This window comes from Hevea brasiliensis, unplaced genomic scaffold, assembly GCF_030052815.1.
Source record: "Hevea brasiliensis isolate MT/VB/25A 57/8 unplaced genomic scaffold, ASM3005281v1 Scaf412, whole genome shotgun sequence".
Classification (NCBI taxonomy): Eukaryota; Viridiplantae; Streptophyta; class Magnoliopsida; order Malpighiales; family Euphorbiaceae; genus Hevea; species Hevea brasiliensis.
Genome location: NW_026614932.1, coordinates 34,377 through 57,959, shown reverse-complemented (window position 1 = coordinate 57,959; position 23,583 = coordinate 34,377). Strand labels below are relative to the sequence as shown.

General features: G+C 34.5%; 1 protein-coding gene, 1 long non-coding RNA gene and 1 other non-coding gene across 3 annotated transcripts; 2 read left to right on the top strand and 1 right to left on the bottom strand.

Moving 5' to 3' along the window:
* The first annotated feature begins 6,070 nt into the window (after positions 1-6,070).
* Positions 6,071-6,177, top strand: LOC131177342 (small nucleolar RNA R71). Its single transcript, XR_009146889.1, has one exon. It is a non-coding gene; the product is annotated as a small nucleolar RNA R71 (small nucleolar RNA).
* Positions 6,178-15,439: 9,262 nt separating this feature from the next.
* Positions 15,440-20,540, top strand: LOC131177338 (disease resistance protein RUN1-like). The gene is made up of 5 exons (XM_058142306.1): positions 15,440-16,195; positions 16,822-17,920; positions 18,064-18,369; positions 18,685-19,667; positions 19,745-20,540. The coding sequence occupies exons 1-4, from the start codon at positions 15,651-15,653 to the stop codon at positions 18,922-18,924; spliced, it is 2,190 nt and encodes a 729-aa protein (XP_057998289.1). The 5' UTR covers positions 15,440-15,650; the 3' UTR covers positions 18,925-19,667; positions 19,745-20,540.
* A 310-nt stretch (positions 20,541-20,850) lies between these two features.
* Positions 20,851-21,426, bottom strand: LOC131177337 (uncharacterized). Its single transcript, XR_009146887.1, has 2 exons — positions 21,354-21,426; positions 20,851-21,176 (listed from the first exon to the last, which is right to left on the bottom strand). It is a non-coding gene; the product is annotated as an uncharacterized LOC131177337 (long non-coding RNA).
* Between the last annotated feature and the right edge of the window lie 2,157 nt (positions 21,427-23,583).

Genomic DNA, 23,583 nt, shown 5'->3' with positions numbered 1-23,583 from the left:
TTTAGGCCGAAATTTGCTGAGTTTGGGTTTGTGGGAAGACCACATTTTAGTTCTTACCATTTTAATGAAAGGAAAGAAACTGTTCGGCTTCCTGTAAAGATTGCCGGAAGAAATGGCGTGGGAAAAGAAGTCGACGAGGTTTATCGGGAGTGTTGGCGGAGGTTTTTGGAAAATTGGCGGACATCTTGGGCTATTTTAAATTGTGGGGCAGACCTGTTGTAAGATGGGCCATGCTTGGGGTTAAGCATAAGGTTTAGCAGAATTTGCTTAAGACTCTGCTTGACAAGCAATGTTATCAGCAAGTTTCAGCAGGTTTTGGGAAAAATTGTGGTTTTGTTTGCCAAAAACAGTCCAAAAGCTATGGAATGCTATCATGACCCTCAGCAATTACCAAATACACACAAACACCATAAAATTGAGGGATTTAAGTTCATCATCTCTTAGCACTCATCAAACACAATATATTCATTTAGCTTATGCAAGCATTTTTCAATTTAGGCACCAATTGTGACTACCTTTTTGCACATTCAATGAAATGGTCTCCTTTCTAAACTTATACCAAAAGCATATTTTCAGCAGCATTTTAGACAAGTTCCAAGCATTCAAGAATTGCAGAAAAGACATAGAATTGACCTTTTTAGCAGCATGAAAAGTAGCATGAACAGTAGCAAAAATCTGCAAACTGCAAAAACTAGCAGTAACTCAAACAAAAACATGCAAATTCTAACAGACTACAAAAACTATATATACACTAAAAGGTAAAACTTAACAAACACTATTTTTGCACTTCAATAAAGCTCACATCAGTCCTAAATATCAAAATTGATCCTCATCCAAGTTGTATATCTCAGAATTTACACAAGACACAAAATCAAGCATGTGCTATCAAGTGGATTGCAATATCAGTAATTTAGTACAAGTTTAAAGGTGTTACTGTTCACAAGCACTGGATAAAGTGCAGAATGTTGTTTATACTTGCTTCCCTTCAATTCTTTGTTTTTGCCACAAGTGTAAACTTGCCCAATCTTCATGAATGGCCTACAAAAGATAAACAAATGTCACTTTTGAGATTAATGAGGGTTAAAACTGAAAGTGAAATGAAATGGAAAATTAATGAACTATAAAAGGATACGCTTGGGTTGCCTCTCAAGAAGCGCTTGTTTAGGGTTTTAAGCTTGACCTTCCACTCCAATTCTAAGCATCCCTGATTGGGGAACTAAGCCATGAAACCTCTACGACCCTTTGCATGGGTTCTCCAACAATATAATGCTTTAATCTCTGCCCATTAACTTTGAAAGTCCCTGAGGTTTCATTTCCTATCTCAACAGCTCCATAGGAGTATACCTTTATAACAGTGTAGGGTCCTGACCATCTTGACTTTAATTTTCCCGGAAATAACCTTAACCTAGAGTTGTATAGAAGAACAACATCACCTTCCTGAAATTCTTTCCTCCTAATATGCTTATCATGCCATCTCTTAGTTCTTTCCTTGTAAAGCTTGGCATTTTCATAAGCATCCAGTCTAAGTTCCTCAAGTTCATTTAGTTGCAGCATTCTTTTTTCTCCTGCAGTTTTTAAGTCAAAGTTCAGTGTTCTTATGGCCCAATATGCTCTATGCTCCAACTCCAAAGGTAAATGACAAGCTTTCCCATAAACCAATCTAAATGGGGTAGTTCCAATAGGAGTTTTAAAAGCTGTTCTATAGGCCCAAAGAGCATCATCTAACTTTAGTGACCAATCTTTCCTTGAACTATTCACTGTTTTTTCAAGAATTCTTTTCAGCTCTCTATTGGAGATCTCCACTTGACCACTAGTTTGTGGATGGTAGGGTGTTGCAACCTTATGCTTCACTCCATATTTTTGCAATAATCTTTCAAATTGATGGTTGCAAAAATGAGAACCTCCATCACTTATAATGGCACGTGGAGTTCCAAATCTTGTAAAAATGAACTTTTTAAGGAATTTAATCACAACTCTTACATCATTAGTTGGAGATGGTATAGCTTCAACCCATTTGCTCACATAATCTACTCCAACTAAAATGTATTTGTGTCCCAAGGACGATGGAAAAGGTCCCATGAAATCAATGCCCCACACATCAAATAATTCCACTTCCAATATATTTTGGAGGGGCATTTCATCTCTCTTTGAGATATTACCCATCCTTTGACACCTATCACATGCATTTACAAACTTCCTCACATCCTTAAACATGTGTGGCCAAAAGAACCCTGCTTGAAGAACTTTTTCTGCAGTCTTTGTCGCACTCATGTGACCCCCATAAAGTGAAGAATGGCAATCTTTGATAACATTCCCTATCTCCTCATCAGCTAAACATCTTCTAATCAGCCCATCTCCACATTTCTTGAACAAAAATGGCTCCTCCCAATCATAATCCTTCACATCAAAAAGAAATTTCTTCTTTTGCTGCCATGTTAGATCAGGTGGAAGGATTCCACACACTAGATAGTTCACAAAATCTGCATACCAAGGGGTTTTTGCATTCATGATTACTAACAGTTGCTCATCAGGAAAATAATCATCTATTGGGAGTTCTTTTCCCAGATTGTCTCCTTGTTCTTGCCTCAATCTAGATAGATGATCCGCTACCACATTTTCTACTCCTTTCTTATCTTTAATTTCCAAGTCAAACTCTTGAAAGAGTAATACCCACCTTATCAATCTAGGTTTAGCCTCTTTTTTCTGAAGGAGATACTTGATAGCTGCGTGATCCGTGTATACTATGACCTTAGACCCCACAAGATAGGACCTGAATTTATCTACTGCAAATACTACTGCCAAAAACTCTTTCTCTGTAGTAGAGTAATTTATTTGAGCATCATCTAAGGTCCTACTTGCATAGTATATTGCATACACTTTCTTAACTTTCCTTTGTCCCAAAACAGCCCCAATGGCATAATCACTAGCATCGCACATTAACTCAAAAGGTAATGACCAATCTGGGTGCATAATAGGCGGATATCAAAGCTTCCTTTATCCCGCAAAAGCATTCATACAATTAGTATCAAAATTAAATTCCACTTCTTTACTCAATAAATTGGTAAGAGGTTTAGAAATCTTAGAGAAATCCTTGATGAATCTCTGTAAAATCCAAAGATGCCCCAAGAAACTCCTCACTCCCTTCACAGATGTTGGGGGTGGCATTTTCTCAATAATTTCTACCTTTGATTTATCCGCCTCAATACCCCTGTTTGACACAAGATGTCCCAAAACAATTCCTTCTTGTACCGTAAAATGGCACTTTTCCCAATTCAAAACTAAATTGAACTCTTCACATCTCTGCAAAACCTTAAACAAGATAGATAAGCATTCATCAAAAGATTTACCATACACAGAAAAATCATCCATGAACACTTCCATAATACCCTCAATCATGTTAGAAAATATAGACATCATACATCGTTGAAATGTAGCAGGAGCATTACATAGTCCAAATAGCATCCTTCGGTATGCAAAGGTACCATAAGGACATGTGAAGGTAGTTTTATCCTGATCATCTGGGTGAATAGGGATCTGAAAGAACCCTGAATAGCCATCCAAATAGCAAAAATAAGAATGATGAGCTAGTCTCTCAAGCATTTGATCTATAAATGGTAATGGAAAATGGTCCTTTCTGGTTGCCTTATTCAATTTCCTATAGTCTATACACATTCTCCATCCAGTTACAGTTCTTGTAGGTATTAGTTCATCATTTTCATTTTTCACTACTGTAATGCCCCCTTTCTTAGGTACAACCTGAACTGGACTTACCCAATTGCTGTCAGAAACAGGGTAAATAATACCTGCATCAAGCAATTTCAAGATCTCCTTTTTCACAACCTCTTTCATATTTGGATTCAATCTCCTTTGTGATTCTCGAGAGGCTTTATGGTCATTTTCCAACAAAATTCTATGCATGCACACAGAAGGATGTATTCCTTTAATATCATCAATGGTATAACCAATTATCCTTCTATGCTTCCTAAGAACTCTCAATAATTTTTCAACCTCACAATCAGTCAATTTAGCACTAATAATCACAGGATATGTAGAATTTTGACCTAGAAAAGCATACTTGAGATTTGTTGGAAGAGGTTTCAACTCTACCTTAGGTGCTTCACCTTTTTCAAACTTTGATGATGAAGTTGTATCTTGCTTCAAGTTCCCAATCTTTTCAATATCAGCCATAGGCAAAGGTGGATTTCCTTCCAAAATTGTAGCATATTCTGCAGCTTCTTCAATCTCATCCCCTTTTTTGATGTTATGAACCAAACAAGCTTCTAAGGGATCTTTAGGATGTTGCTTTTTAAGCACTTCTTTAACCTCTTCATCTATCACATCAACTCTCAAGCATGAGTTTGAATCATCTTTCTTTTTCATTGCTTGAAACAAATTAAATTCAACTTTCTCTTCCCCAACTTCTAATGTAAGCCTCCCATTTTTTACATCAATCACAGCTCCAGCAGTAGCAAGGAAAGGTCTACCAAGAATAATAGGAATATGTACATCATCCTCCATCTCCAATACCACAAAATCCACTGGTATGAAAAATTTCCCAACTTTCAGAGGAACATTCTCAACTACCCCAATTGGAAATTTAATAGACCTATCTGCTAACTGTAGTGATATGGTAGTAGGCTTCATTTCTCCAATCTTCATTTTCTCATAGATAGATAATGGCATCAGACTAACACTGGCTCCAAGATCGCATAAAGCCTTATCTATACTGATATCCCCAATGTGACATGGTATGGAGAAACTTCCAGGATCCTTCAGTTTGGGTGGAAGCTTATTTTGCAAAATAGCACTGCTTTCCTCCGTGAGGGCTACAGTCTCAAATTCCTCCAATTTCTTCTTGTTAGATAAAATCTCCTTCAAAAATTTGGCATATGAAGGCATTTGTGCTAAAGCATCAGTGAAAGGAATAGTCACATGCAAAGACTTCAATACCTCCAAAAACTTCCCAAATTGTTTATCCAATTTTGCTTTCTGAAACCTTTGTGGGAATGGTAAAGGTGGTATGTAGGCTTTAGGTGCAACGTATTTGGGCTCTTCTTCTTTGCTCTCCCCCTCCTTACTTCCTTTTTCTTCCATTGAATTTTCTTTCTCAGCTTCAATTCTAACTTCAGTTTCAGTTTGTTCATCTCCTTCTCTGCTTTTCTTTTCTTCAACTTTCTCTTCAATCTTTTTATCTCCATCCTTCAATATTTTTCCACTCCTCAATGTAATAGCCTTGCAATGCTCCCTTGAATTTTCTGGTTGGCTAGGAAGCTTCCCAAATGTTTTGTTACTTGAAGAGCTAGCTTGTTGAGCTATTTGATTCTCTAACATCTTATTGTGTGTTGCCATTTGATCTACTTTAGATGCTAATTGAGAAATCATTTCTTGTTGACTTTGATGGCTCACAAGTAGAGTTTCAATCATAGATTCCAATCTAGCTGTCTTGTCTAGTTGTGCTTGTTGTGGTAGAGGTGGAGCAGGTGCATTTTGAGGTTTAGAAATTCCAGGAGGGGGACCTCTATTCTGCTGAAAATTCTGATTTTGTTGATATCCAGAAGGTTGCTGAAAATTCTGATTTTGCCCTTGTTTACCTCCCCAAGAGAAATTGGGGTGGTTTCTCCATGCTGGATCATAAGTTGCAGAAAATGAGTTACCACCTGGTCTTTGATTGTAGTTCCCCACATAATCCACTTGCTCACTTGAAAAATCTTGATTAAGTGCAGAAAAATCAGTTGCACAATTGACATTTGCAGCTCCAACTTCTACTGAATTACTAGAACCTCCGGCTGAAGAATCTACTTTCATGCTTAGCTTGTCCATTTTCCTTGTCAAAGCATCAAACTTAGCATTAATCATATTCATGGCATCAAGCTCAAACATACCAACTGGTTTCTTGATCTCATTCCTCTCACAACTCCATTGGTAGTTGTTATAAGCAATTTTATCAAGAGCGGAAAAAGCTTCATCTTCAGATTTCTCCATAAGGTCACCTCCAGAAGATGCATCAATTGTACTTCTAATAGCTGGTGAAACTCCATTGTAAAAGTGTTGAACAAGCATCCACTTAGAAATCCCATGATGTGGACATCTCCTTTGCAAATCCTTGTATCTTTCCCATGCTTCATACAAGCTCTCATCATCTCTAGGTTTGAAAGAAGTCAGCTCATTTCTTAACTTAGCTGTCTTGCTTGGTGGAAAATATTGAGCCAAAAATGCTTGAGAAAGTTCATCCCATGTTGTGATAGAACCCGGTGGCAAAGAATGTAACCACTCTCTAGCTCGGTCCTTCAAAGAAAAAGGAAATAATCTGAATCGAATTGCATCATCAGAAACTCCATTTATCTTCAACATATCGCTGATCTCAAGAAAGTGTGCTAGATGCACATGTGGACTTTCACTTGGATTTCCTCCAAATTGTGCTTGTTGTACCATTTGACAGAGTGCAGGCTTCAGTTCAAAATTATTAGCTTCTACTCTTGGCCTTGTGATACTTGGCATGAAATCTCCAATGTTAGGATAGGCATGATCTTTCACAGAGCGGTTGTTATTGTTGTTGTTGTTGGCCATTTCTTCTTGTAGTTCCTCTTGCTCTTGTGCTCTTTCTTGTTGTTGTTGAGCTTTAATTTCAGCTTTTCTTCTCTTAGATTCTGCTCTTAAAGCTTTTGCTGTCTTCTCTATTTCTGGGTCAAAGAATAAATTGATTTCTTCAGTTTTTTCCTTCTCATAAAATAAAGCACCTGAAAAACAAAAATAAACAAATTCTCAAAGTAAAATGGTAAAAAGAATTAAAATAAAATGCCCAAATTAACCAAACAAACAATTGTTCAATATCAAACAAAAATCAAATCCCCGGCAACGGCGCCAAAAACTTGATGTACGAAATCCGCAAGTATACGGGTCGTCTCAAGTAATAAAGTGATGAATCAAGTATCGTTCCCACGAGGATTTGCTGTTTGATTACCAAACTATGAATGAAGCGATTATTTGGGCTAATGATTAATGAATAAATGGTAAATGTAAATGAGCAAGGTAAATTGATTAATCTAATTGAAATGGGTAAAGAGCAAACAAATAAATTCTAATTCTAGTTCGCAATTAAACTAAAATTAACAATGGGTAATTTAAACGAAAGTCTAATTATGGTAAAAGTGATTCCAGAGTTGGGGGTTTATGCATCAATTAATTGGGATTTGTCTTGGGCATTCCAATTTTTAGGGAAAAATAGAGTTTGAAGGAAATTGATTCTAAATCCTTTTGATATCTTTTTCAAGCAAATCAAAGTATATTCTAAAATAACCAAACCTACTTTCGTATGTATTTGATTACTTTAAAACCCATTAAGTTTTGTAACCAATAATTAATTCCTCTTAAAATCCTAGTTTATTTCTAAATCTAGGTGATTTTAAGTTCCAATCCTTGATTATCTATCAATGACTTTCACCTTTCGGTCCTTCAATCAAAGATTAACACAATACCCAATGGGTACCAACATTAGGCAAGTAAATCAAGCACACAAGGAAGGAATCAAAACTCATATTTATGTAAAATAAGGAAATACCCAGTCCAAATCCACAAATTAATCTAAAACATATTTCCCAACTCTGAAATCTAAAGAAATTACTCACTCATAATGGTATTTACAAGAAATATAGATGGAAGAATATAGAAAAACATGATAAAAGGACTGAAATGGGAAAACCCAGGTGGAAGAACTAAGGTCTCTGGTTTCTGGAGCTCCAAACTCTTGCAGCAGCTCCTTTTCCTAGAGAGAATGGCGCCTCCTCTCTCTCTTTCTATTAAATTTTCTTTCCTTTTTGTTTTTTCCTCCCCTTCCTCTTATGGCAAAAATAAGGAAATGATGAATTTATATGGTCCCTAAAAGTTGCCCTAAAAGTAAATAAAAGACAAGGAGTGGATAGGAAATGAGGTGTAAAATTATCCAAGTCAGCAGCACTATTCACGTTCTGGGCATTCTGCTTAGGGTTCGGCTTAACCCTGAGCGGCTTCTTAGCAAATTTAGCCTGTCGACCGTGCGCTTAAGGTTAAGCAGACCTTCAGCAAATCTCGGCAGACTTAGAGTAAAATAGACTTTTCTGCTCACGCTTGACTTGTGCTGCACCTTAAGCACTGCCGCTTTACCCTAAGCAGGATCTTAAGCAAAGACTCAAGCAAATTTCGGCTAACTTGCTCTTTCAAGGCTTGATTTCTTCAACTTTCCTCTATGCTTAAAGAACTCCAAATTTCTTCAAATCACTTCCTAATGCACTCATTGATCTTCGATTTGCCACAAAATCCTACCAAAAATAACAAAATTACAAAAATCAAATATAAAGTCTCTAAAGTTAACAAATAAGATAAAATAAAGCTAAAAACATAAAATACACTAAGATATGAGGGCAAAATGGATGCAAAACTACCCTAAAATGCCTATATGAAATGAGTGTAACATGCAGTTGGGAAGAAATATGAGAAGAGAAACGAGGGAAAGATGATAAAAACTTTAGATATAAAAAATGGGAGGGACTAGAGAGATAAGTAATTAAATTACATTGAATATATATTTTTTAAAATATAGAGATTAACTAATTAGTTTCACTAAAATAAAACTAACCAATAATTTTTTTTTGTTATAATTGTAATGTTATGAAAATAGGACAACCTCATATTAATTTAAAAGGATTAAATAGTAGCTTAATTGGTGTTAAAATTTTTTTACTAATGAAAAATTTAATAAAAAAAATTAAATATTACAACAAAAGTAAAGTGTATGTATTAAATAATATATTTTTTAAAAAATAAAAATTAAATAATTAATTTCAATATGTAAACCAAATAATAATTTCTTTTAATAATAAAATTATCATAGATGTCCATGTGTATTCCTAACTCCCAAAAGTCTATTCATATTTTTTAACTCTTAGAACTCTTCATCTTTTAACTCTACATGAATTTATTCCTACCATTATATGAATTTACTTTACTACATTTATATATCCCCATAAATAGATGTTTTGTATTTGAAGATGGACACTTAAGAGAAATGAAAGTGTAGAAATTCTATTCCTCTCTCAAAATCTTAGCCTCTTTTAAATTGTTCTTCTAACTTTATTTTATAACAAGATTTTAATTTTCAATTTGTGTGTGGACCAAATGTGAATGTGCAAGTAGTCAATCCCTTTAGAATAAAGTTGTCAATTAAATTATTCACAATGCATCAATTACACTGTTGACATGTGGCATTATATGTATGCTTAAAATAAAAGTATCATATTATTTCAAACACTACCCTAAAAGCAATTTTTCATATAAAAAAAATATACTAATAAAACACTACCCTAAAAGATAATTCAAGCAAAAAAATTTTATCAAGTCTTATCTATAGTACAAACACCTTATTTTAAACTTAATATGAAATAATACATCCTCTCATACTCAAACATAGACATTTAGAGTATAAAATTTATAGACAAACATATCTATGAGTGACTCATCACTAAAATAAAATGGACTCTAATATCATACAGAGAAAATAAATCAAATTTAACTCCACTCAAAAACTAACTCAAGAAAAAAATCTTATATATAAAATAAATACCTTATCCTAAACATAATTTAAGTGTTAAGTTTGAAATGATTGCCTATGGATCACCTATTTAGTCTTGTTGTTATGACTATTATTATTATTATAAAAAAATTATTTTTAAATATATTGATAAGAAAATATTAAAATTTAATTAAAATTAAATTTAATATGTTTCAATTATAAAAATTTTAAAATAATATTAAAATAAAAAATTTAAATTATATTTTAATAATATTTAAAATTATATTTTTCTATCAAACAAGGCTTATATAAATATAAAACTTCCATTAATAATATAAAATTTAAATTTTAATTATTTCTATTTTATTGAAAACATTATAAAATATTAATAACAAAATCAAGCTTTTGCTGAATGACTATAAATAATTTATATATTTATTCATAAAAAGATACAAAGTAGCCGACATCAATGAGTGTTGCTTAGCACTCCAGAATAAAGTAAAATTCTCCTCTTTCTCTTCATATATATATATATATATATATATATATATATATATATATATATATATTGTTGACGTAAAACATACTTTTTGACTAATTTATTTTTTATTAAAAATAGATTAATTAAATAATAATTTTTTTCATACATCGCCATAAAGTATATAATACATGAGCTTGATATAATATATTCTTTTTTTAATTCATCAAATTTATTAAATAATCTCTCATACTTTAAACTATAAAGATATAAAAAACAAATAATGGTATTTGGGTTGAGGGTGTGCATTCAATGGAGTGGATGATGGGGAATAAAGGTTACATGACCATAAAGGTGGAACATGAGAAAGCACATGATAAATTAACTTGACAGTTTGTTTAAGATACTTTATTAGATGCCTGGTTTCCCACAAAAACCTAATCTATGCTATTATGAAAGTAGTATGAATGGCACTCCAATGTAGGGGTGGCCACGATTCAGGAGCCGCCGGTTACGGTTCCTGAACCGCGGGTTTAGGTTCAATGAAATTATGAACCTGAACCAAACCGCTAGGGAACGGTTTGGAAGACGGTTCCTGAAGCGCCGGTTCCTGTTTGAGCCCCGGTTTAAAACAGTTTGAAGGGCGGTTCGAAAAATAATGGTTCAAGACAATTTGAGGGACGGTTTGGAAACGGTTTAGGGATAGTTTAAGGGTAGCTTAGACAAAAAAAATTAGAGAAAAAATTTATTGATTTAAAATTTAAGTTATATTTGTAAAAATATTTTAATTTTTCTTAGAAATCTTTCAATCAAAATAAAATGAGAAAAAAAAAGAAAATAATTATCTTTAAGAAAAATTTAATAAATAAAGATTTGAACCTGATTAAAAAATTAGGGATGAAATTAATTTTTTTTAAAGAAATTAGCAAAAAGTGTATGAACTTAATTTTGCCTATATATCCCTTTAGGATTTAGAGGAATAAAAATTTCTAATTCTATTACTTGCCTTGTTTTAAAATTTAACACCCCAAAATTTTAAATTTTATTATTTTATGAGTATTATTGATATTTTAATTTTAATTAAATTTTAAGAAATTATTTGAGATTTTTCGGATTTTAAAAATCGGGTTCGATTTTCCGAAAATATAAACTTTGATGATTTTTAAAAATTAATTTAAAGACCACGTGACAAAACTAAAAATATATTTGGAGTCTACGAATTTTTCTGAGTTTTCTGAAATTTTTTTCGGAATTTTTGGACCTTGTTTTCGGTCCCGAGACAGAGTAAAAATTTAAAATTTTATATCCTGAATCGGACCGGCCGAATCGAATCGGACCGGATCGGACCGATCGAATCGGACCGGCCTTTTCTTTTTCTTCCTTCTTCCTCCCGCGCGCGTCGACCTCCTCCCCTTCTCTCTCTCTTTTCTCTCTCCTCCCTCCTCCCCTTGCCGCGCCGCCACCTCCCCTGCCTCCCCAGCTTGCCGGCGCCGCCTCCCAGCCGTCCCAGCTGACCGGCCGCCCCCCCAAACTGCCGGAAAACGCGCGCGAACTCCCTCCCCTGCTCGCGCGACTTTTCGACTTTCCCGGCCAAAATCTGGCCGATCCGGCCACCAATCGGACCGGGTCTTGTGTCTAAACTCATCTACTCGACGAAAGCTTTCCATAGACACCAAAAACACCGAAATCCATCGAGCGGTTTGTCCGATTTTTGCTCGGGAAGTTTTTAGCCCATTTTGACTTTTGGGCTAGATTTCTCGCAAACCGTGAATCCCACGAGAAAACTGAGAGTACCCAAGCGCTCCACTCGTCGAGAGCTTCGCGGTGACATAAATTTTGAATTTTTCCGATACCGTTTTTCAGTGGGTCCCACGGAACTTCACAGTATTTTTTCGAGTATTTAATGAGCTTAGAAAATTCTGAAAAATTTGTGTACTAACCCCCGTGTTATGGGCTTCGTGTAGGTATCCTCAATTCGCGGAAATTCGACAGTTGTCCGAGTCTGTGAATTTCCGGCCAGACAGACCCGTTACCAGAAAAGTCTTCGAATTGGATCGAGGTTTTGGCTATCCCCCTATTGTCAAACGTTCCGAGCGCGTTCTGAAAGTCGGAATCGGCAAAGGTAAACCCGAACCTTGATTTTTCGTAATTTTCAAGTGCTTAAATAGGATTAAAAATCCATAAAATATTCGTGGTAGCTTAGAAAATTATGATTCTTTTTGCAATAGCTTAGTAATATTACTAAGGACCACGGGACAAAGTTTTAGAATTTTTAGAGCTTATTTGGACAGTTTTTGCAAAAATGGTCAATTATAAGGACTAAATTGAAATTTTATACATTGTGATAGATGATTGATTTGATGGGCCCAGGAGGGGCTGTGTGATATGATTGAGCTGTGGATATATGGATTGTAAATATAGAAGTGTGTTTTGAGCCATTTTGCAGGTTGGGTAGGTCCTAGGTATAGGGGAGACTCTGCCGGATTTTCGGCACGACTTAGGACGTATTTGGTCTTTTTCTTGATTTGTATTGAGTCATTTGTATTAAATAAATGTAATGTAATTGTCAGGTGAGCCGGGACAGCCTTCTTCCTCCGCCCAGCCGCCACAGTGACCGTTGTTAAGTCTGTGAGTAAAATATTAATTTTAATTGTAATTTCAATATTATTATATGTTCAAGCATGCCCATGCATCACTTATATGCATATATTTATGTAGTTAAACTCTAGGCACGATTTATGTTGCATTCATAACTGTTAGCGTGCCATGGATGTTGTTGTGGTAATTTGGAGCAGTGTGCGTGCGTTGGCGTGCGTGTGATGTGGTGTGGACTATGGATAGGACGGGTAGACACGGCTTGAGATCTTCGCTGGGACCCGGTCCTTCGGGGTAGACACGGCTTGAGTTCTTCGCTGGGGCCCCGATTTGGTTATAAAGTGGAAGTCCGAGCTGAGTTCTTCGCTGGCAGCAGGTTGGATTTAAGAGAGCTGTATAGGGGATCAGCTCCCATATATTATGATTGATGTTACAGGGTATGTGAGTACTCCAAATTACCTTTTTGCTGTTATGATGTGAAAATATTGTTGCTGTTGCATTTCACTCCACAGGTTGCATTAGTTCTAGATAGTTATAGAGATTATGGTTAAAATTGATATTTTACTCTCTGAGTTGAACGCTCACTCATGTTCAATATTTTTCCAGGCTACAGGAGGATATTTTTGAAGTTAACCTGCTTTCTCCCTCGCAGGTCGATTATTAATGTTTGTATAAACTTGTTAAATCTTAGAATTTCCGCATGTGTTAGAAATGTTTATTTGATTTGGGTCTGTAAACTAAATTATTATTTTGGACCTGTAAACTTAATATTCTATGCATGTTTGATGGATTGGATGAGTGAGCTGAGCTCCCATTTATTTTTATGCTGATGAGTATGTGGAGGGTGAGCTGAGCTCCCCAATTGAGTATTTACTGTGTTTACAGGTCGGGTGAGTCAAAAACTCCCCGTTGGTAGGTCCATTTTATGGCCGGACTCTGTCCGGTTGGTTTCTTGAATTTGGGCCCAAATGGGCCTTAAAGTTGGGTTAATGAATAGTTAGGCTTACTACGGGCCTCGGGGGCTTTAGGCTGGCCCAGGTCCTAGTGCCGGTCCGGCCCATAGGTTGGGTCGTGACATAAAAATTATATAATAATTGATAATTAAAAAGTATAAAAGAGAAAAAAAAATTAAAATAGAGGGTATTGGGAATTTTATTGAGGATTTAAAGTAATACAAAGTAATTGAAATAGTATTGAAAATTTCAGTAAGTATATAAAATAATAAAGTAGGAAAATTGAGAGAGTATTGAAAATTAAAATGAGTGTAGAAAATAATTATTTAGAGAATTTGAGAAAAATTGAAAAAATATTAAGAATTGAAGAAAATGCAGAGAATAATTATATAGAGAATTAATGATATATATAAATGAATTAGGAGTGAGGTAACATATTTATTGAATTTTTTTATATTTAAATCGCCGATTTAATTCGGTTTGAAATCGTCGGTTCAATCTAGTTCGAAACCTCCAGTTCACGATTCTTAAAAAATATGAACCTGAATCAAACCGCAGAAAGACATTTTCGGTCAGGTTCAAAGCCGATTCCGATTTTGATCGGTTTTGGTCTGGTTTTGACCAAGCCGGTTTCGGTTTAGTTCCGGTTTAAAACCGAACCGTGGCCACCCCTACTCTAATGGAAGCTTTTTCCCCTTCGCAGGATATTGGACAGGATTGTCCGCCGTCGCTTTATCTCTTTGGTCTGTGCATTAAGCACTTAGCCCAGCATATCAGATCATCAGCTTGGTTGGAGAAGTGGAAAGGGATGCACATTCGTAAATTGGCTCCTCTCTTTACTTTTTTTTTCTTTTTTTTTTTTTTTTTTTTTTTTGTGAATGACCTTATTTTTTTGGAAAATGGCTAAAAAAAATTCTAACTTTTTATAATTTTTACAATTATAACTTTTTTTTTTTTAACAATTACACCATCAACGAATTATTTGGACCTTATCGTTAAAAGCCCCGTTAACGATAGTTAAAAGCATAATGTAATTAATTCATTCCCAATTTGTAAAAAAAAAAAAAAGAATAGGGTACAATTTTAAAAATAAAAAAGTTAAGGGTGCAATTATTAAAAAAGTTAATTAAAATTTAATAGTTATTTTAAAAAAAATTATTTAAAAATTTCGCATTATACACGTTCATATAAGCTGATGCTAGAATTAATTAAAATTCAAAAGATTTCTTTTGAAATTTTATTTAATTCAAATAATAATAATAATAATAATAATAATAATAATAATAATAATAATAAGTACACATTGTAAATACTATGAGATATATCTAAATGAAACACTTGCTAGATAATGCAAATAATAAAAATTGATGACTTATTCTAATGATGAATGTGACACTTATTAAGGGTAAATAAATAATAAGAAAATAATTTCTTTTAATAGAAAATTATAAAATAAAATTTGTAAAAAAGTTATATTAAAATTGAAAAATGATTATATTTCATTAATAATAAATATTTTGAAAACACTAATAATATAAAAATTTATTTTTCATAAGTAAAATGTTTGCATTATTAAAATAAAAAGTCTTAATTATTTTAGAACCGTACCTTATTCGATGCAAGGGCAAATATATATTTTTTGTATGATGTAAATTTCATTAGCCCTATACTAAAAAAAATAAAAGGAGGGAAAATAAATTAAGAAATATATAGGTGGATATGCATTTTATATTCAATTTTAAGAGAAAATAAAAAAAAAAGTTTTAAATTTTTTTTTTCAAAATTATCATTTCAATTATTTTTTTCAAAATTATCATTTCAATTTCAAAAAAATCATTTCAAAATTTTTTTTTTCAAAATTGTTCTCAACTCAGCTCGTCGGTTTAGTCCTGCTCATTCTTTTCTTTCGATCCCTCCAACCTAAGATTCACTTTTGTGAATAAGGGAGATAATCTTCCCTTTTGATGGTTTCAGTCTCTCTTATAACTCCATTATCAACCTAATCAGAGAAGGTGGAAACGGTCTGCCAACAAAATAGGCTCTGGATACTTACCAAAACTCCGGTCTCACAAACTCTAGCATGACTTGTACGAGTCCTCTTAAGGCTTCTTCTTTTTCTTCTTCTTCTTCTTCTTTCCTTGCCTTCAGTTCCAGCCCTCCCTGGAAGTACCATGTGTTCTTGAGCTTCACGTATGAAGATAATGACCAAAATTTTGTTGGTTGTTTTTATAAAAAGTTAATCCAAAAAGGACTATACGCCATCAAAGATAGTGGACAACGAGAGAGAGGTAAATCATCTTCACCAGAATTTAATCTAAAAGCCATTGAAGAATCAAGATTTTTGGTCGTCCTCCTCTCTGAAAAGTATGTTTCTTCCTCTCGGTGCTTGGATGAACTTGTTAAGATCATGGAATGCTGGGAGACAATTAACGGACAAGTAGTTGTACCCATTTTCTATAACGTTGATCCATCTGCTATAATCGAGTTCCAGAGAGGCAGTACTGCAGCAGAAGCCTCTGTGAAGCTCGAAGAAAATTTCATGGAGGAGAGGGAAAAAATGCAAAGACGGAGGGAAGCTCTAACAAAAGTGGCCACCACAACATACGGTTGGGTTTCACGTGGATGGTAATTTTAAAATCTTAATTTATTCCCTTGTTCTATTAATTAACTAAGTTAATTATATTTTAGATCATCGTCAAGAGTTTAAATTAAGAATAAATTGATATTTTCTTTTTGGTATTTCAGAAATATTTTAAGGGGATGGAGATGTTGGGGTTTGAACCTTAGATCCTTTAATATTTCTCTTATTTTTCCACTTTTGTTGGTAATTAGAATTTTTTTTATATAATAAACTTTGATTATGCTAAAGGCAAATGATCAGGTAATGACTTTAACCACTCAATTCGTAATTGAGATAGCATTAATTGTCCTTTTAACATATAGTGAAAAAGTTGCAGTAATTAATTTTGGATTTTTCTGTGTTTTAGTTTTTACAACTTCATCCGAGTCTGATTCAACTTCATAATCTAGCTATGGCTATCCTTTTCACTTACATCTATACAGTTTGATTACAGTAATTATGTAGGTATGTCGAGCTAGGCGTCATAGCTTGGCATTAACGCCCAGGACTAGAAAAACATGCCAGGGGAGTATGAGTTCATGAGTTGCTTTGATTTTTATTTATTTATTTTTTTAACCAAGTCAAAGATCATAAAAATTTTATTTTTTCATTGCTTGTCTGCCCAAGGCAGGGAGGAGACAATGTTCATAGAGGAAATTGTAAGAGATATTTCAGATAAATTACATTATACATCATCAAGAGATACTTGCAACCTGGTTGGAATGGGTACCCACATAACAGAAATGGAAAAGATATTATGCTTGGAGTCGAATGCTGTCCAAATGGTAGGAATCTGGGGCATGGGTGGCATAGGAAAAACAACAATTGTCAAGTTTATTTATGACAGGATTTGTAGCCAATTTCAAGCTCATTGCTTTCTTGCAAATGTTAAAGAGGATTTCAGAAACCTTGGCGCTGCAGCTTTACGAGAGAAACTTCTTTGCAAAGGCTTATTGCTAGAAAGAAAACTTCTGAATAGATGGACCTTTAATGCTGGTTTTAATATGATCAAGAAAAGGCTCTGTCACAAAAAGGTTCTTGTTGTTCTTGATGATGTGGATGATTGGAAGCAGTTGGAAATCTTTGTCAATGGATCTGCTTGGTTCGGTCCAGGAAGTAGGATCATCATCACCACTCGCGATAAACACTTGCTAGAAGCACATGGAGTGAAGAATATATATCAGGTTTCATATCTGAAAAATGATCAAGCCCTTCAGCTGTTTAGTCAATATGCATTCAAACAAAACAATCCCAGAATGGAGTACTTAGAGCTGTCAGAACGGTTTTCATTGTATGCTAAAGGTCTACCCTTGGCTTTGAAGGTGTTGGGTTCTTTTCTCAACGATAAAAGCATACTCGAGTGGCAAACTGTTCAAGATAAGCTCACAATAATTCCTGACTTGAGAATTCATGATGTGCTAAGAATAAGCTTTGATGATTTGGATGATACACAAAGGGATGTATTTCTTGATATTGCATGCTTTTTCAATGGTTGGGACATGAAAATTGCAAGAGATATTCTAGAATGTTGTGGTTTCTTTCCAGATATTGCACTTGCAGTTCTCAAGGACAGAGCTCTTATAACCATTTCAGATGATATGTTGTTGATGCATGATATGTTACAGGAAATGGGTCAGGAAATTGTACGACAGCAATCCAAGGAAGAGCCTGGAGAACGTAGTAGGTTGTGGATTCCTGAGGATATTTACCAAGTATTAACGACAGAAAGGGTAAGAATAACTATAATGCATGTTCTGTATTCTGTGATAAATACAAAAGAATATATATTTGCCTGATAGTTTGATCATTCTTTGAAAGAAGAAGCAATTCTTTCTAGATAATTCTGTCACTTGTACATATTATTCGTCTACAGGGGACCAGAACAGTTGAAGGCATATCCTTGGACATGTCTAAAACAAGAGAGATGCACTTGCAACCCAGTGCCTTTACAGGAATGAGCCATCTTAGATTGCTCAATTTCTATCTGCATGATTCATCTACAGGCTACAAAGCTAAAGTGCACCTTCCTCATGGCCTTCAATCTCTTTCTCATCAGCTGAGGTATCTCCATTGGCATGGATTTCCTATGAAATCTTTGCCGTCAAATTTTTGCACCGAGAAGCTTGTTGCGCTTGAGCTACCTTACTGTAGGGCTGGACAACTCTGGACGGGAATACAGGCATGCTTTTACAACTTAATAAGTGTTTTACACTTTTTATCTTCTCTTTTCTTTCCCCTAGGGCTTGTTTGGTTGGAGTCAACTCAGAAAGTTCAAGTTTTCAGGATGTGCTAAAATTTTATTGTTTAGTTGACCATATGCCTTGACTTCCTGGGAGATCAAGGCTCTCATTTCCTTCGCTGGACTTCCCTAACCCACTTCCCAGAAAGTAGGCCATTTGAACCAAACGAGCCCTTGGTTTTGCAATCTAAATTGCAAGTTCAAGATGCTAACTTTCTAGTTACGCTAATTAATTTCCCTTGTCAATTACGACAGCCTCTTGTGAATTTAAAAAGGATTAGCCTACCTCAGAGCAAATACTTGACTACTATTCCTGATCTCTCAGAGGCCATAAATATTGAGAGTATTGATCTTCAAGGTTGTAAAAGTTTGGTTGAGCTTCCGTCGTCTATTCAGTATCTTAGCAAGTTGGAGCACCTCAATCTTAGACTTGTAAGGCCCTTAAAAATCTTCCTTGCAGAATTGATTCAAAATTCCTTCGAGAATTTCATTTAACAAAGTGCTATAACGTCAATACATGTCCAGAGATTTTTGGAAATTTGAAAAATTTAGATTTGAGCTGGACAGCGGTGAAAGAACTACCTGCATCAATTTTTAAGTTGACAGATCTTAGTTATCTTGATCTCACTGGATGCTCAAAAATCACCAAGTTTCCTGAGGCTTCAGTGTTCCTGAAATACCTATATCTGTCTGAGACTGCGATTGAAGAGGTGCCCCAATCAATCCAATTTCTTACCGGACTTGTTACATTGAAGCTGACGAACAACAAAAAGCTATTGAGTCTCTCAAGCAGCATCTGCAAGTTGAAATGTCTAAAAACGCTTGATCTATCAGGTTGCTCAAAATTTGAGTGTTTCCCAGAAATCTTGGAGCCAATGGCAGTTCTTGCGACTCTTAGAGTAAGTCAAACGGCTATAAAATATTTGCCCTCACCTATTGAAAATGTGAAGTTTCTTGAAACTTTGCATTTGAATGAGTGCAAAAACCTTGTGAGCCTTCCAAGCAATATCCATAAGCTTTCTAGACTGCAAGAGATCGACTTGACATATTGCAAAGGTCTTCTTTCTCTACCAAAGCTTCCATCATCTCTAATACTTTTGAAGGCAAATAACTGTGAATCACTCGAAAACTTATCAAGCAGAAGCAAATGCAATTTTGAGTGTATCCACTTCGCAAATTGCTTCAAACTGGATCTAAAGGCAGATGCTCATTTGGCAATTCAGCTGATAGCAAGCAAGGTACACCTGATAAACTATTGTTTTCGTACCTAACCCCCAAATCTCTTTCTCTAAAATTCAGAGTTTTATTGACACAGTTCAGGGAGGTTGGAAATCAATCAAGAATTCTTTTTCCAGGAATTGAAATTCCACAATGGTTTCATCATCAAAATGTGGGATCTTTAGTAACTGTGCAGTTGCCCTCTCATAGGCATCAGCTCAAAGGAATTGCTTTCTGCATTGTCATAGCATTAGAGGGATCCCAAAGCCTGCCAGATATCATTTTCCCAATTGCTTGTTGGATAAATTGTGACTGCCGAGTCAAAGCCGATAATTTTGAAGGAAATGCTGTTATAGGTAGTTGGCAATGCTTTGACATTGATGTCCATTTACTCGAGTCAGATCATGTATTGTTGTGGTATGATCCACATTCAGAAACATCACAAACTGGTTTAATGGATGAAAAAGGCTGGTTCAACAAGTATTCTGGTCATGAGGTTTCATTTGATTTTTGCTTTCAAGGGCTGCCAGAACTTATTCATATGCTACACTGCAATATTAAGAATTGTGGAGTCCGACTTCTATACGTTGAGGCCAACAGCAAACCCAGCAGCATGTTTGACTCCGATACTGAGGAAGAGGAATCGAATTCTAAGAGGATCAAATATTCAAATGATTAGGAAGTGAGTTATCAGGGTTTCAATCTCTAATCCCTTACACAAGAACCTTGGATTATCAATGAAAAAAATGGATTAAGTTTCATTGCTCATAGTTTTGTCAAATATATATGAATGAAACATGCATTAGTGATAATTATAATTTAGTCCATGTAGTATAACAATATTAATGAGTCAGACTCTGCATTTTTATAATTGAATTAGTTGATTCTCAACAGTTCATTTTGTTAATTAGTTAATTCTTTTGTTTTTATTTATTGGATAGTCAAAGAGTAATACCAATCAAAACCTTATATTAAGACTATTATTCCAAAACTAGCTTCACTTCAAAAGAAAAAAAAGGATTACTTCCATCTTCTTGTACATGCCTACCCACCCCACTTCCCGCAACCCTGAAGACACCTGCACAATCTCAAGGTGAATGGTTCAAATGGCGAAGTCTCTTTGCACATCCGTATGTTAGCTAAATCAAAATAGGTGAATAGATAGATGGATCAGAGAGAATGAAAAGCCAAATAAAATGTATGAAGGAAGACAGTTTCTTTTATTTCATCATCTAAGACTAATGTAATTAACAAAGCTAAACACACACACACATACGTATATGAGATATGAGATAACCAACGGTTGGCATAACAACTCTTCATTATTCTCTTAACTACATCTTCCGGGGGAAAGCCCTTCTCTCTGAGATTGTTTCCTATCTCTGTTTCATTTGGGTTCTCCCTTGTACTCTTCCTTCATTTAGATCTTTCATCCCTCTGTCTTGGTTAGTTTTACTTCAACTATTTTTGCTTCTACAACCCAGTCTCATCAGTATTGATTGTCCCCTGTTACATCCATCCACCCATAACTCTATATATATATAGAGAGAGAGAGAGAGTTTCTGGATCAGCTGCAATTCTAAATTCTAAACCAAAACCAGATTCAAAACCCAATCTAAAATAACCAATCACAAATTAGAGGAAACAAAGAATGGTTCCCAACTTCCCATCACTTCAAGGAGAGGAACAGCACGGGATTTACTCACCTGTGCCTCGTTGCCGTTCATCACCACCAGGAAGTCTTCTTCTTCTTCTTCTTCTTCTTCTATCTTCTGATGCAAGTCCAAGGCTAGGGCTGAGCAGAATTCGGTTCAAACCGAAAAATCGAATCAAACCGAGTTACTTTGATTCAATCGGTTTAATTTTAAAATTCAATCGGTTTGATTCGATTTTACATTATAAAAATTTCAGTTATTTCGGTTCGGTTTTGAAGAGAAAAAAATCGATTAAACCGAACCGAACCGAATAATAATTTATATATTCAAATCGAACCGAATTGATTTTTGAATTGATTTATTTTTATGAAAAATTTATGAATTATATTTAATTTTATATATATTAATTGTCTAATTTTATTGATTAATGGTTATTAGGTTCAAACCAAAATCAAAATTAGACTAAATAACTTGAAAATCAAGTCTAAATTAAAAAATTAATCAAAAATCAAAACCGATCGGTTTAAACCGAACCGAACTGAAATAGAACGGTTCGGTTTGATTCAATTTTTTACCAATTTCGGTTAGGTTCGATTTCTAAAATTTAAAATTTAATTTTTATAATTTAATTCGGTTCGATTCGAATCGAATGCTCTCCCCTATCCAAGGTGAGTAGTTTTGCATTTTTCTTTTAGCCCAAGATTGTCGAACATGTAAACTTTGACGATCAAAGTTGTACCAACTCTCTCTCTCTCTCTCTAACCGATATCCCTTGAACTTTTCCTTCACCTGGAAGTTAGGGAGGATTCCGTCTCCAAGTATGGATTTTCAACTACCCTAATCGACGGTATTATTGTCACAACTTAAACTCGTGGGCCAGACCAACATTAGGATTTAAATCAATATATAGTCCTGAAACTCGTAGTAAACTTTATTATTCTTATATCCATAACTAAATTCAAATTCAAGACCTAATATGCAAGATAAAATGTTAATAAAATAATATTACTCAATTTAGGGAATACAACTTAACTCAACACATAGCAAAATAGTTTAGGAAGCCAACTAAATCCTGATATCTAATATATTTAATCATTTATTAATATCAATCAATACAATATTTATTAGTGTTAAAACAGAATTCTAAAAATAAAATAATTAATTAATTAATTAAAATAACATTAAAATAATCAATTTTATAATTATTTGATTTTATAATTTTCAAAGCATTACAACTATAATAGCCGAAATCTTTCAGCTTGTGGCCATAACATTAATAATGATTTCAAAAAGAAGGTTGAAACTATTTGAAGAGACATTGAGCGACTCCAAGGTAGTCTGATTGTTGATTCTAATAATGCTCTGAATAAGTTTAGAGATGATCTAATCAGGCTCTAGCTCAGGAAGAGATCTTTTGGAAACAAAGGGCAAAGGCCTTTTGGCTTCAGCATGGAGATTGCACTACCAAGTTCTTTCATGCCCAAGCTTCCTCTAGAAGCGAAATAATTGAATTTTGGCGCTTAGAATGGTGATTGTACTTGGTAAAATGGCTATGACGGCATGAGCAAATTAATTAATATTCTCCTATTTTAAAAACTTATTTTGTTCTTCATCAGGCAATTGTGATAAGGTGGTGAATCTTATTGACCAAAGGGTATCCTCTTCTGACAATGAGATGTTGACTGCCCCTTTCTGCCGAAGAGATTAGAAGAGCATCTTTTCACATGCATCTAGATAACGCACTGAGTCCTAATGGACTTAATCTTGCTTTTTACAAGAAGTTTTGGTACATTGTTGGCGGAGATATTATTAGAAGCTGTCAAAACTGGTTTCAGCATGGGTTGTTCTTTGAGCATCTGAACGACATTATTATTGTTCTAATCTCAAAGAAAGAGACTCCCTTGTCACTGAAGGATTTAAGACCGATCTCTTTATGCAATATGGTGTACAAGATTTTAGCCAAATATCTAGCTAATAGAATCTAGAAGCTACTTGTTGCTATTATCTCTCCTTCTCAATCGACTTTCATTTCAAAGAGACTAATCATTGATAATGTCATGGTTCTTTTGAGATGATCTATCACTCTCATCCCCAATTTATAGAGACAAGTGTAACCTAGAAAATTGACAAAATTTTTCCTTAAATTTATAGATAAAAGAACATATGAAACTTGTTAAAATACATTTGATATATAAAACATGACTTTGTGCCAATCAAACATATTTAAATACACACACACATATATTCTCTCTGTGAGGATCAAAAGAAAATATTTATAATT